At 33.8% G+C, this 12980-nt stretch overlaps 1 protein-coding gene across 1 annotated transcript in view; it reads left to right on the forward strand.

The window, feature by feature from the left end:
* The window catches only part of LOC101506964 (TOM1-like protein 9), an 11124-nt gene extending 983 nt beyond the window's left edge, over positions 1–10141 (forward strand). Inside the window, exons 2-10 of the mRNA XM_004498420.4 lie at positions 321–399; positions 2779–2877; positions 2975–3088; positions 3334–3494; positions 4179–4260; positions 7436–7521; positions 7667–7870; positions 8490–8974; positions 9219–10141. Coding sequence (XP_004498477.1) covers positions 321–399; positions 2779–2877; positions 2975–3088; positions 3334–3494; positions 4179–4260; positions 7436–7521; positions 7667–7870; positions 8490–8974; positions 9219–9796 — 1888 coding nt within the window. The 3' untranslated portion in view covers positions 9797–10141. The remainder of the gene's footprint in view (positions 1–320; positions 400–2778; positions 2878–2974; positions 3089–3333; positions 3495–4178; positions 4261–7435; positions 7522–7666; positions 7871–8489; positions 8975–9218) is intronic.
* Positions 10142–12980: the final 2839 nt, after the last annotated feature.

Genomic DNA, 12980 nt, shown 5'->3' on the forward strand with positions numbered 1-12980 from the left:
CGTCGTGTCATTAATGTTTATGATGACTTTTAAATACTGGTTCATAGTCACCTATCAAGGTGATCCACCTCAGAATGCCATGATTTATAAGCCTTTTGTAATATTTGTGCCTGCTTATTCTTAGTGGTTTCTATGTTTTGGTAAATGATGGAATTTGGTGGTGTATCTTAATTGTATATACATATTTGGTGTTTCTACTTTCTACAAGCTTCCATGTTTATTCACTGGAATTTGAATATTTGATATACGATGTTTGAGTTTTGCTCTTGGTTCATAGCATATATTGATAATTCAGTTTCGATACGATCATTACTTATTAGGCAAGCAAAGGAAGTTGTCAAAGGTATAAAGAAACGGATTGGAAGTAGAAATTCTAAAGTTCAACTCCTTGCACTAACTGTAAGTGAAAGAGCACTTAAACACAAATCTATTCATTTATTTATTTTTAAACCCTGATGTTAACATTGCTCAAGAAGATTCTTTTAGATTTATGCATCATTGCTTTAGTTGTATTAATTTCCATTTTGACCTCCTAAACAGTAAAAAGTTGACTGCTTTCTGAATGCTTCATATCTTAATTATAAGTAATTCTACTTGTTGTAGTATGCTTATCGGGTTCTTTTCTTTCCTTTTCATCAGCAAAATAATACTAGGAAGTACTTTTGTTTTTGAAAATAGTAACAAGTTTGTTAGAGATTTCTCTAAAATAGTCAATCAAAATATAACAGAGATCAAAAGGCTATAAATTGCACTAAATTTTTAGACTATTTGGTTTAGACTACGTGATCAGAGAATGATACCAGTGAACTTGCCTTTGATGGTTTGAGTTTGTGTATACAAGTCCAATCAAAACCCCAAACAATTGAGTTGATCATATATAGAGGGTAGTCAAATAGTTAGTGATAGAGGGAAATTTAGAAATTTGTAGGCAAAACCATTATGAAAGATTTAGATTTGGAATGATGTCAAGCAGAATGGTAAACGTATACTGTTGTGTTGTTCGGAATTGAAAGTCTTATTAGTAATTAATAGAGTAGGATGAATTGCAAATTTAATTTCCATTATTACTGAAAATTTAGAATTGGAGGAAGTTTCTCTAATCTTTCAAGCGTGAGACTATCATCCTGCCAGTGTTGCATTTCTCCTTAGTAAGTTCCACATAGACTATATAAGCTTCAAATAAAAATCTCAATATAATTACATAAAACAATGTGCTATGACTAGACCCTCGAAGAAAGGGGGAGGGTGATTGCTTCTTGAAGCAAGAAAATACTTCCTTTAATAAATTAATCTTAGGCCGTTTTGGCTAACGTTTTAAGGATGTTTACTGTGGTGTTTTATAATTTATCAAATCTTACAGATGGTTTAAAACATCTATCTGCCTTAGTTATTAATCAATCAATGAGCTTTTTAACGTGCAGATGTTATTAACAGTTCTGTGAAAAACTACAAAGCTGCATAGCTCTTATTTAGAAATGTTAAAAAGAAAGTGACGAAAGAAAGGTAGAATGTTCAGGATTGGGGTTGTACATGTTGATCAAATAAAATTGTGAGAAGGTTTCCATTCTGAACCATGAAATTTTGGGGGAGAAAGTAGTTATGAAAATATGGAGGCTTAAATGGAATTGAGTGGTTTGAGCAACCTTAACCATTCCGCTCTAGTATACGAAGAAAAACAAAAAAACATCAAAACCAATTAACTTATTTATTATTGTCACTTTTTGAATGTTTTTACAAATACACCCTCATAGAAAAGTGGGAGACGTTAAATACACCCACTAATATAAATAAGACAAACATCTTAAATGAGGGTAAAAAAGTCATTTAAAAAATAATTAAATCTTAAAAATCATAACTTTTTCTTATAAATGACACCAAACAAATCTCCCAATTTTTTCTTATAACTAGGACCAGAGGTAGTATTAAAGAAACCTCCCAAACATATGGTTGAATTCTTTACCATGCTTCTCCATTAGTGACCTCACTACTCCAACTGTCCAAACAACAACAATAACCGCCAAGTCTTATCCCACTAGGTGATATTGACTATATGTATCAAACCATACCATAATATTTTATCATACATATCAACAATTAGGGTAAAAATATATTTTATTGAATTGAAAATATGTTGACAATACATAAGATATATATATACTAGATTACTATACAACCAAATCCATATATAACTAAATCCCTGCTAGTACTCCTATACAACCGAATCCCAATACTTGATGGATATTTTTAATAATAAAACAAAAACAAATTTTGACAATATATCATGTTTATAGCCAAACCATTGGCCTCTAAAGCTTTCTTGATAGTTTTTCCCGATAATATTTTGGCCTTCTTCTATCTCTCTTTAGCAATGACATTGTCCTCCATCTGAATGACTCTCCTTACTGCAGAATCTACAGGTCTCCTCCATACATGCCCATAGCACCTGAGTCGAGTTTCGACTCTCTTTTCTACTATAGGTGCAATCCCAACTACTCCATCTGGCCAAATACAGCCTTAAAATTACGTGTCAACTGCTCATTGTTTGTTCAAATAAGCTTCATCAGAGGCTTCTCATTAATATTTTTAGGTTCAAATGAAAATTCTTTACCCTATGCTAGCATGGAATGGAAACTAGACCTTCGTAGTAACCTAGTACTTTTCCAAATGATGTTTGTTCAGCTAGGAAGAATTCTCTGTAGTCTGGATATAATTGACATGTCCATATATTTGTCAGTCCGAAAAACTCATTTGTTTTCCTGTTGGTCTGCTACATTCTAGTTGCTGGAGACAATCATAAAGAACTGCGGAGATATTGTTCACATGCATGTTGCAGAGAGAGATGTGCTTCATGAGATGGTGAAAATAGTGAAGAAAAAGGTGTGCATAATTTCTCAGATGTTTTCACGGTTTTCCTATGTTGTTTCTGCTTTCATATCGTAACATGTGTTGATGTTTTTTGTCATGCCAATTGTAGCCTGATTTTCATGTCAAAGAGAAGATACTGATTCTTATAGATACTTGGCAAGAAGCTTTTGGAGGACCGAGGGCAAGATATCCACAATACTATGCTGCATACCAGGAACTGTTGGTAATGGTTACTACGAACATTTTACATAGTTGCCAAATATTCCTCTTAACTTGGCATTGCATAAATAAAAAACAGTTCAGGAGAGAAATCAATATTTAACATTTTTGTTTGGAGTTTGGACAATTTTTTTTATGATCGCTTATATATAGGTTGTGTGTTTTTTTACTCTTTAAATATTTATGTGACCCTTTTTAAAATCTAGTTATTTGTATATTTTTATTATCTGATGGATTTGCTTATTTCAGCGTGCTGGTGCAGTATTCCCTCAAAGATCTGAACAGTCTGCACCCGTATTCACTCCTCCACAAACACAACCATTGGCTTCATACCCTCCAAACATACGAGATTTGGATGCTAGACAGGACACGGCTGAGTCCTCTGCAGAGTCTGAGTTTCCAACACTAAGGTATATTTTTATTTGCTTGCCATTGTTATTTAAAAGGTGGTTGACTTTAAATTTTATTGATCTATACTTTCCATATAGAGTTATTGCTTTGCCCAACACTAATTTAGTCTTAGGATCACTTTTGATGTCTGATGTCGCGGTTACTTCTAGTTTCATTTAGTATCGTAATCCGTAAGTCCATGATCATATCTATTACCAGTGGCATGTTTTCTTTGTAGTTTGGAAGTAAAATGTTTAGCTATGTGCTCTTTTATGACTATCCTAGACATGCATTATTTTTAATGGCTGTTGCAGAATTTTTCTTCTTACGGAATCAAGTGAACTCTAGTGGTGTTTTGGGAACCAATGATGAATATAAGAAATATGCAAAATTTACCTTAAAGGACGAATCTCATTTTGAACACGTTTTCCATTCTTTTTATTTTGCCTATTCTTTTAATTCACGGTCTTGTTTTAACTTTGTATGATGTGTGAAAACTCTAATCTCGATACAATCATTAGTGTCTTTTTAACTGTTAATGCACTGATTTTTAAATTTTAAGGAATTAAGCTGTGTAAATCTGTGTAATTTAAACTTTACTCATTTATTTATCATGCAATGAGCATATTGTACTTTTGTAGGTACTTCTATGGTTTGCCATATAAATTTATGCATTTGTGTTTTAATTTGTACTTCCTTTCCAGTTTGACCGAAATTCAGAATGCACATGGTATTATGGACGTTCTTGCAGAAATGCTCAATGCAATAGATCCTAGTAACAAAGAAGTAAGTTGCTCAATTCAATTATTCAAATTATGATTAAAAATATCAATCAAAATACTTTTCGTTAGAACAATTGTGAAGCTTATGGGTATGACTTGTATGCATAAGAAGGCATTAAAATTATTCGCTTTGTTTGGTTAATGTGTTTTTAAAACCTAGACCAAATCATAGTCACCTGTCACCAATTTTTTGTGAGGATCCATAAAAGATTATAGTCAATTTAATATTCAATTTACTGACTATTTTTTCTGTTCCCACTCCCTTGTCACCCCCTTGTAGTGTTTGGGTTTGGGCACTATTTGCTGATATGGGTAGTTATTCATAGGGTGTGGTTGTAACACGTTTGTAGGATGAGACAGATATAGGTTTCCTTTAGTGATAACTCTGATTTTAAAAGTAGAAAACAATGAAATTTTTTTGTAGTGATTGAAATTGACTGAATTACGCATTCGGGGATGAAACATAAGCATTTGATTGCAAGCTAACACATGTAGGAAATAAAACTGCATGTAGACCACACCTCAAAAGGTTTTCCGGCCGCTACTGCATGCATGGGAAACTGTTTAATAGGAGTATGTTTTGATAAAAAAGTCTCAAATGCCTTGGTTTCACTTCCCTCCGTTAATTTTTTTTTTTTATCAAAGGGTACAAAAAATAATTACACTCATTTCTCATATTCTTTCTTTCAATGAGGTAGATCACACTTCAAAAGGTTTTCCATGAACAAAGTTCAAATCCCTCTGGAATGGTCGTAAAATGGTCATTAGTAACACTTTAATTAATAATAATTTCTCCCTTCCCCAAATTTTTTTAAAATAATTATTTTTTCTCATTTTGTTTCATCATCTAAGCAGAGCAGAAAACTGAGTAGAAGCTACAGATATTATGAAAATTGAAACTTACCCAATTGTATTTTGATCTGTAAAATGATTAATAGCCTGTTCTCTATTGGGGTGATTATCAGCTTGAAAATATTTATTTTTTCATTATCTGTTCTAGACAAAACACTGCAGCATGTGTGTGTGTGGGCAGCTTATTTTGCATGTTTTTGTAAATTTTGTTAGCTCAAAAGCATAATAGGTGTTACTTATGGAAGAACAATTTAGACACTTGAAGTTGCAAATTTGAATCAGGTTTTCATGACTGCCAAACAACCATGTGATAATTTATTTTGAAGCCTTAGGCTATGTTGGGATATCTCTTAACTCTCTTAAGTAACAGATGGTATGAAATGGAAAGAAAATGAGACAGAATGATTTTAAGTTACTGTTTTTTGGACTATGTGTGATGGAATGGAGTTGTGTGCATTCCGTTGTTTGAGAAGTGGGTGTAATATTAAGAGTAATAGCTTTATTTTAGTAGTCATATCCTGTAAACTATTCCATCCTATTTTTAAAAATCTAGACAATGTTAATGGCTATTGTTGAAGTTGTGGGATTTTAGAGAAAAGGAGGAGAGAAAATAATAAGGGTTTGAATATTATTGATTATAGTTTTATGATAACTTGATTACAAAAGACTCAATATTAATCTCTATTTATAGAGAAACATAGACTCAATCCTAAATAAGGAATAAATCATAATAATAATGAGAGATATTATAAGATATCTCTATGATTATAAATTAATCCTAAGAAATAACTCAAGATACTCTAATATAATATAAAAGATCTTATAAGATATTTTCTAATATTCTAACACTCCCCCTCAAGCTAAAGCTTACTAAATTTTAGCTTGTTACAAGAAAATAATGTTTTGCTCTGCAAAATAATAAAAATGATGGAAAAACAACTCAGGGATGCAGGTGAAGTCGGAGATAATTGCTATAAATATAGCCTAGCCAGATAGCCGATATGATGATCAGCTTGAGAGAAATTCATGGCAAGCAATTGAACAAAGCAAAGTCCATTCTTCTAAAAACTGCATTTGGAAGCTTCAAACTAATAATATTGGAGAGGTGTGCTTTCAGGAGAGAAAGGCAAGGCCAGTACATATGGGACAAAGATGGGGGCCAGTGCATCTGGGACAAATTGTCATGCTAAAGTGTGAGTCAAGAAAATGAAAGACATTGTCAGAATGACCATCAATGGAAAAAGAAGTCATCACTAATATGATTCATTTGTGGGAAAAGGGACACCACCGGAATGATCGTCGGTGAGAATAGAAGCCACTATTATAATCTATTAGTAAGAACTAAATTGCATGACAAACACCAAAGAGGAAGCGGCGCGACTCTAATGAAACGAAACCATGATCGATCAACGGAGAGAGAAAATGCGTCCAAAACAGGAAAGATAATGGTTGTTTGAACATTAACACATATTTCCGTTGATCAAAATTGGAAAGTAAGGGCAAATCTGGAACCGTGAGGTCGAGGCGAGTTCAACAAAAAAGGCCACGTCTAAAACAGCTGTCAGACGCGCCGTCACGCGCAGCGAAGAGAGGCGGCGCATGGATCTGACGTGTGATGGACGCTGAGGCGTGTGCGGTGGCTTTCTGCGGTGCGCTTTGAGGTGTGGGCCGATCTGAAAGAGGTGAAGCTGATGGAGTGGTCGTTTGCCGGAAAAGTCGCTGGAAACAGTGACAGCGGCAATAGCGAGCTGAACGGAAAAGGAATGATCAAGTTGAAAAAGAGAAACTGTGATTATATATTCCCAAACTGTTGGGAACTCGACAGCGGAATAGAGGCTGAATCGTTCAAGGAGGATCGAAATAGGCTCTAGATACCATGTTGAAGTTGTGGGATTTTAGAGAAAAGGAGGAGAGAAAATAATAAGGGTTTGAATATTATTGATTATAGTTTTATGATAACTTGATTACAAAAGACTCAATATTAATCTCTATTTATAGAGAAACATAGACTCAATCCTAAATAAGGAATAAATCATAATAATAATGAAAGATATTATAAGATATCTCTATGATTATAAATTGATCCTAAGAAATAACTCAAGATACTCTAATATAATATAAAAGATCTTATAAGATATTTTTTAATATTCTAACAGCAATTAATGCCAATGCATTCCTTCCATCCTTTTCCATTTTGCCCTTCTGAACTTCTTGAAGTCTAAATATGCTTTCTTTTCAGTATTTAAGCTCAAGAGACTATTGATTATCATGTTGTAAAGAGTAAATTGCAACTTTACATCTTACGTGTCCTTTGCTTTCTATTTCAGGGGCTTAGACAGGAGGTTATTGTTGATTTGGTGGAGCAGTGTAGAACATACAAGCAAAGAGTGGTACACCTTGTAAACTCAACTACGTAAGGTCTCATGTCCCTTTCTATGACCACATATGATATTCTGTATAGTTTGATCCATGTTAATTATTTTCTTAGTAAAATGTATCTTTTTAGCCAAGCAATGTAAAAAATTAATAATTATAGTGTTTTCTCTGTATTTTTCCAGGGATGAATCACTGCTATGCCAGGGACTGGCTCTCAATGATGATCTGCAGCGTGTACTTGCCAGACATGAATCTATTTTGTCTGGAACTTCTACTCAAAATGGAAATCACGTCGAGAATTCAAAACCTGCATCTGCTGGGCAACTTGTAGATATTGATGCTCCTTTGGTTGATACTGGAGATACTGGCAAACAAACTGACGGGAGGTAATCCTGCCTCTATCTTTTCTTTACATTATTGCTTTGTTCATGTATAATATCTGCATTTGTTTACATGTTACTATTCGTTTAATCGTTTCACCTTATGAGAATCTATTTGATTCATTACTATTTGCCAGTTTCTACTTTCGAATCTATTTGATTCATTACTATTTGCCAGTTTCTACTTTCTTGCCGTAGAGAAGTGTACTATTTGAAATAACTAATGATGTTTGTCCCGGCAACTTGTTCATATAATTTATACTGGCATGATATCTTTGATGTTAGGGGGAGTTTATCTATCAGATATAGACATATAGATTGAACTTGAGTTTTAGTTGGCTTTTATTTGAATTTGATGCTGTGAAGTTCTGTGCCTTCAAACAGTTTAATTTTAGTCATTATTATGATTCACCGTGATAATTTGTGTAAGGTAGAGGCTATTACACTTGAGACATGTTATACAAGACTATCAAAAGTCACCATTTTTTGTCTCCTGCTTCAGGCTTACATTGTGATTTTGTGTATCAACATGTAGAAACTGATTGCTGTACGAAACATTTTCGACTTAACCTGACTGTGATGACTATGGCTCTTATCATATACGTTTACCTACATATATGTGCAGATCTTCTTCTGGTGCTGAAACAGGGTCCCAAACATTGAATCAGTTATTGCTTCCCGCGCCCGCAGCTTCATCCAACGGTTCAGCTGTACCTGCCAAAGTTGATCCCAAGTTGGACCTGCTCAGTGGTGATAACTACAACTCACCAAAAGCTGATACTTCACTTGCTCTTGTTCCTCTGGGAGAACCACATCCTGCTAGTCCTGTGTCTGATCAGAATTCCCTTGTTCTTTTTGATATGTTTTCTAATGGAGACACTGCACCGAAGTCTGTCAATACCCAGCAAACTAATGTTGCTGGTCAGTCTGGCCCATTTACTCCCCAGTTTCAACAACAGCAGACATTCATATCTCAAGGTGGATTTTACCCCAATGGAAATGTGCCAAATGCTGGTTCACCTCAGTATGAACAATCACTGCATACACAAAATACAGGTCCTGCCTGGAATGGTCAGGTTGCCGAACAGCAACAGCCAGCTTCCCCTTATGGTACACTACACTTAATATTTCTTCATATTTGGAAAAAATCCTTTACGATTACATTTGCTTTCTAAAAAAGGGTTTTTAGTTGATTCATGGAGAAATTTTAAGACGCCATTTTTTACCTTTCTCCACTTACTGGCAGTGATGGGTTGGTGCGTGAATGGATTGAGAATTTAAATGTATAGTATATAGGGTTTGTGCTTTTGTATTTCAAACTTCATTGCTGTCACTCACTTTTTTGGTTTGATAGGTGCGCAAAATAGCGGATCATTGCCACCACCTCCTTGGGAAGCTCAACCAGTAGACAATGGCAGTCCGATAGCAGGCGCTCAGTATCCACAACCACCACAAGCCAGTCATATGGTTATGACACATGCTCAGGGTGCTGCAAATCATCAAGGGCCTCAAGCAATGGGTTATGACCAGGGTGCTGGTATGTATATGCAGCCACATGCTAACCATGCTGGTAGCAATCAATTAGGTATGCATCCTCAGCATATTCAAGGTGTTGCAGGGCCATACATGGGTATGGCTTCACATCAAACGCAAGGTGGTCCTGCGGTTTCCATGTATCCACAACAGATGTATGGAAACCAATATGCAGGTTATGGCTACGGTCAGCAGCAACCCGGAGTTCCATACATTGAGCAGCAAATGTATGGTATGACTGTTAGAGATGATAGTTATTTGCGAAACTCTAACCAGGTCCCTATGTCTTATGTTCCATCGGGGAAGCCTTCAAAGCCAGAGGATAAGTTATTTGGGGACCTTGTGGACATGGCAAAAGTGAAGCCAAAACCGACTCCAGGTCGAGCTGGTAGCATGTAAAAACTGTCTTGGTTTGCATTTTAGCCGTTTGCTAACATGTGATGTTTTTTATTTTATATATATAGTTTTTGTTTTATATTGGTTGCTTTTCTGGGAATTAGCATTTGTGTAAATTGATTCTAGAGTAAACATTGAAAAATGGAGAACCGAGAAGAGGGTGGGGGAAGAAACAGCAAAGGACATTAAAACCGAGGTCTTATTTTCATCTACTCCTTTTCTCCTATTGACGTTAAAATAAATCGAAAGAGGGGGGCATTGGGTGGAATGACTTAAAGATTTCTTAATAATTAATGGCTTGTTTGAAATAATAAGATTATAGAAACAATTATTGTTCTGCTGCTCTAATTTGTCTTCTATTTACATTAATACTTTCAAGGTTTTGATGCATTCTAATTATTTAATCTTTTTTTGGTTACCAAAACTTCACTAAAAAATATTTATTTATTTCCAGTTATATTTAATTTTACATGTTCAAATTGAAATTAATTCAATTTTTAGTACACATGTTTTTCATTTTGAAGCACTACATATCAGAGGACAAATTTTAAGGTGGACGTATTCTACCAGTATTCTACCAAAGGAAAAATTTAAAAATAATAATAATACAACATAACACCAAAGTGATATACGATTGAAAATTTATATATATTTTTTTGATGTCCATACATGATTATGAATCTCGAAACATAAAGTTATTCCACCTAAAAACAAAACAAGAAAAGCAGGTAAATATTACTTCTTAAAATTTTAAGTTTTAAGTTTGTATCAATTTAATCTTTCACATTATTAGTATTGTAAAGTGGTTCATAAAGTTGCAAAATAGTAATAAGTTTGTGCCTCTATTAGTATTTATAGGGACTATAATAATATTATGTTGGTAATGTCAATAATAAATTTGAAATTAACATAGTAAATAATGTTATGCATTTATCACCAGCTACAAACAAAAAGACGAATTTAATTAATATTTTATAATTATTTTAAAAAATTTATAATGTGAGATATTTGAACTAAAATATTAATACAATTTCAAGGATGAATTTCGTTTTTATTGTTACTCATAGGATCAACTTCGGCTATTTACTAAAAAATAAACAGTAATGCTACCAGCAGTCCTCAAATTGCTATTTACACCTCCCAAAATTATAAAAAAAAATAAAAATACTCAAAATACCCTTTTATCAATGTTACACATTTATTAACCCATAACTCACATTCATCACATTCAACCCATCTCATAACTCACATAAAAAAATCACCATAGCTCACTAACCATAACTCATAATCATTAAAAACTTACATCACTCACTCATATCCTGCAATACATCAGTTTGATCATCACATTGTGGTTAAATCTACATAAAAAGATATGTTTGTTGGTCTGTATTTGAATTCGTATTTTTTTCTTCTAAATCTGGGGATTTTACGTGAACTCAGTTCACGTACGTTCTAGTGTTACGTGAACTGAATTCACGTATGGTTTAAAAAAATAAAAATTTCAGAAACTACACAATCTGAATTAACGTAACGTAAATGTACGTGAACTCAGATTGCATGATCAATGGAGTTTGACAATTCAACCCAACTCAATATGTACACAATCTGAATTCACGTAAACGTACGTGAACTCAGATTGCGTAATCAATGAAGTTTGGAAATATAAATCATATACGTGAACTTCAATTTACGTATGTTTACGTGAATTGAGTTCACGTACGGTTACTGGATTTCAGATTGCGTAACGATACGTGAACTCAGTTCACGTAAACATACGTAAATTGAAGTTCACGTACATGTTAAACAAAATATTGAAAATTTTATTTTTCTTTGTTCTGGATGCAGATAAATGGACCAAAGGGGAGACAACAGCGATGAAATGTATGAAGGTTTGGAACCTGATTTTGAGGATATGGATGACGGTTTGAAACATAAAATAAGGAGGTCTTTTACAGCGCTTTTGTCAATAAGCGCTATAAAAGCCTTTAAAAAAATAAGGAGGTCACAAAACTTTGTTTTATACTAAGTTAAGAGGTCTTTTAAAGCGCTTGTTGAAAAAGCGTTGTAATAGGGTTTTAAAAAATAAGTTAAGGAGGTCTTTAGAGCGCTCTTTCAAGTAATAGGCTTTTAAAAATTAAGTTAAGGAGGTCTTTTACGGCGCGCGATGTAATAGGCTTTTAAAAAATAAGTTAAGGAGGTCTTTTACAGCACTCTTTCAAAGAGCGTTTTAATAGGCTTTTAAAAAATAAGTTAATGAAGTCTTTTACAGCGTTATTTCAATAGACTTTTAACAACTAAGTTAATGAGGTATTTTACAGCGCTCTGAGCGCTGGAATAGGTTTTTAAAAAATAACTTGAGGAAGTATTTTACAACGCTATTTCAAAGAACGTTGTAAATAGACTTTTAAAAATTAAGTTAAGGAGGTCTACTGTCCATACGAACTATATTGCCAACCATCTCCATTGCGAACCATCTTCATCTTTGTTACTATCCCTACCAACTCTCATTCAAATACTATCCCTAAACCATAAACCGCTTCAGTTTCTTCTTTATTACGTAAACTTCATACGCTTGTTTTCTCCTCCTCTTCATTCTCATTCTCATTGCGAACCCTACGAACAATATTTGCTTTGATACTAACCCTCATTACGTAAACTTCATACGCTTGATGATGATTGATGAAGATGGTTGAAGAATATGATGATTGACGATGAATATGAAGAATATGAACAATGTGTTGAATATAGAATGAAGAGGAAAAAGATGAGTTACGAAGAAGATGAAATAAAGAAGATGAGTTATGCAGAAGATGAAATAAAGAAGATGAGTTATGCAGAAGATGAGAAGATGAGTTATGAAAAAGATGAGTTATGAAGAAGATGAGTTATGAAGAAGATGAAATAAAGGGAAGGGTAATTTGGACATTTTGATTTTTTAAAATATTTGAAGGGTGTGGGTAGTAATATAGGGGGTGTTGGTAGCAATATTGAAAAATAAATTGCTCAAAATAGCATCCTAAATTATGTCCACGTCACACATCAAGCAGCTAAGACATTATCCATTCCCTTAAAATGAAGTCAAATCAAATAATGCCACGTTGGAATCACATATCTATGGCCATCTAATATCAACATTCTGAAGCCACAAATTGCTTATGTGGCTACCATTAGATTCTGTTTACATGTT

Source organism: Cicer arietinum, chromosome 4 (assembly GCF_000331145.2).
Source record: "Cicer arietinum cultivar CDC Frontier isolate Library 1 chromosome 4, Cicar.CDCFrontier_v2.0, whole genome shotgun sequence".
Taxonomy (NCBI): Eukaryota; Viridiplantae; Streptophyta; class Magnoliopsida; order Fabales; family Fabaceae; genus Cicer; species Cicer arietinum.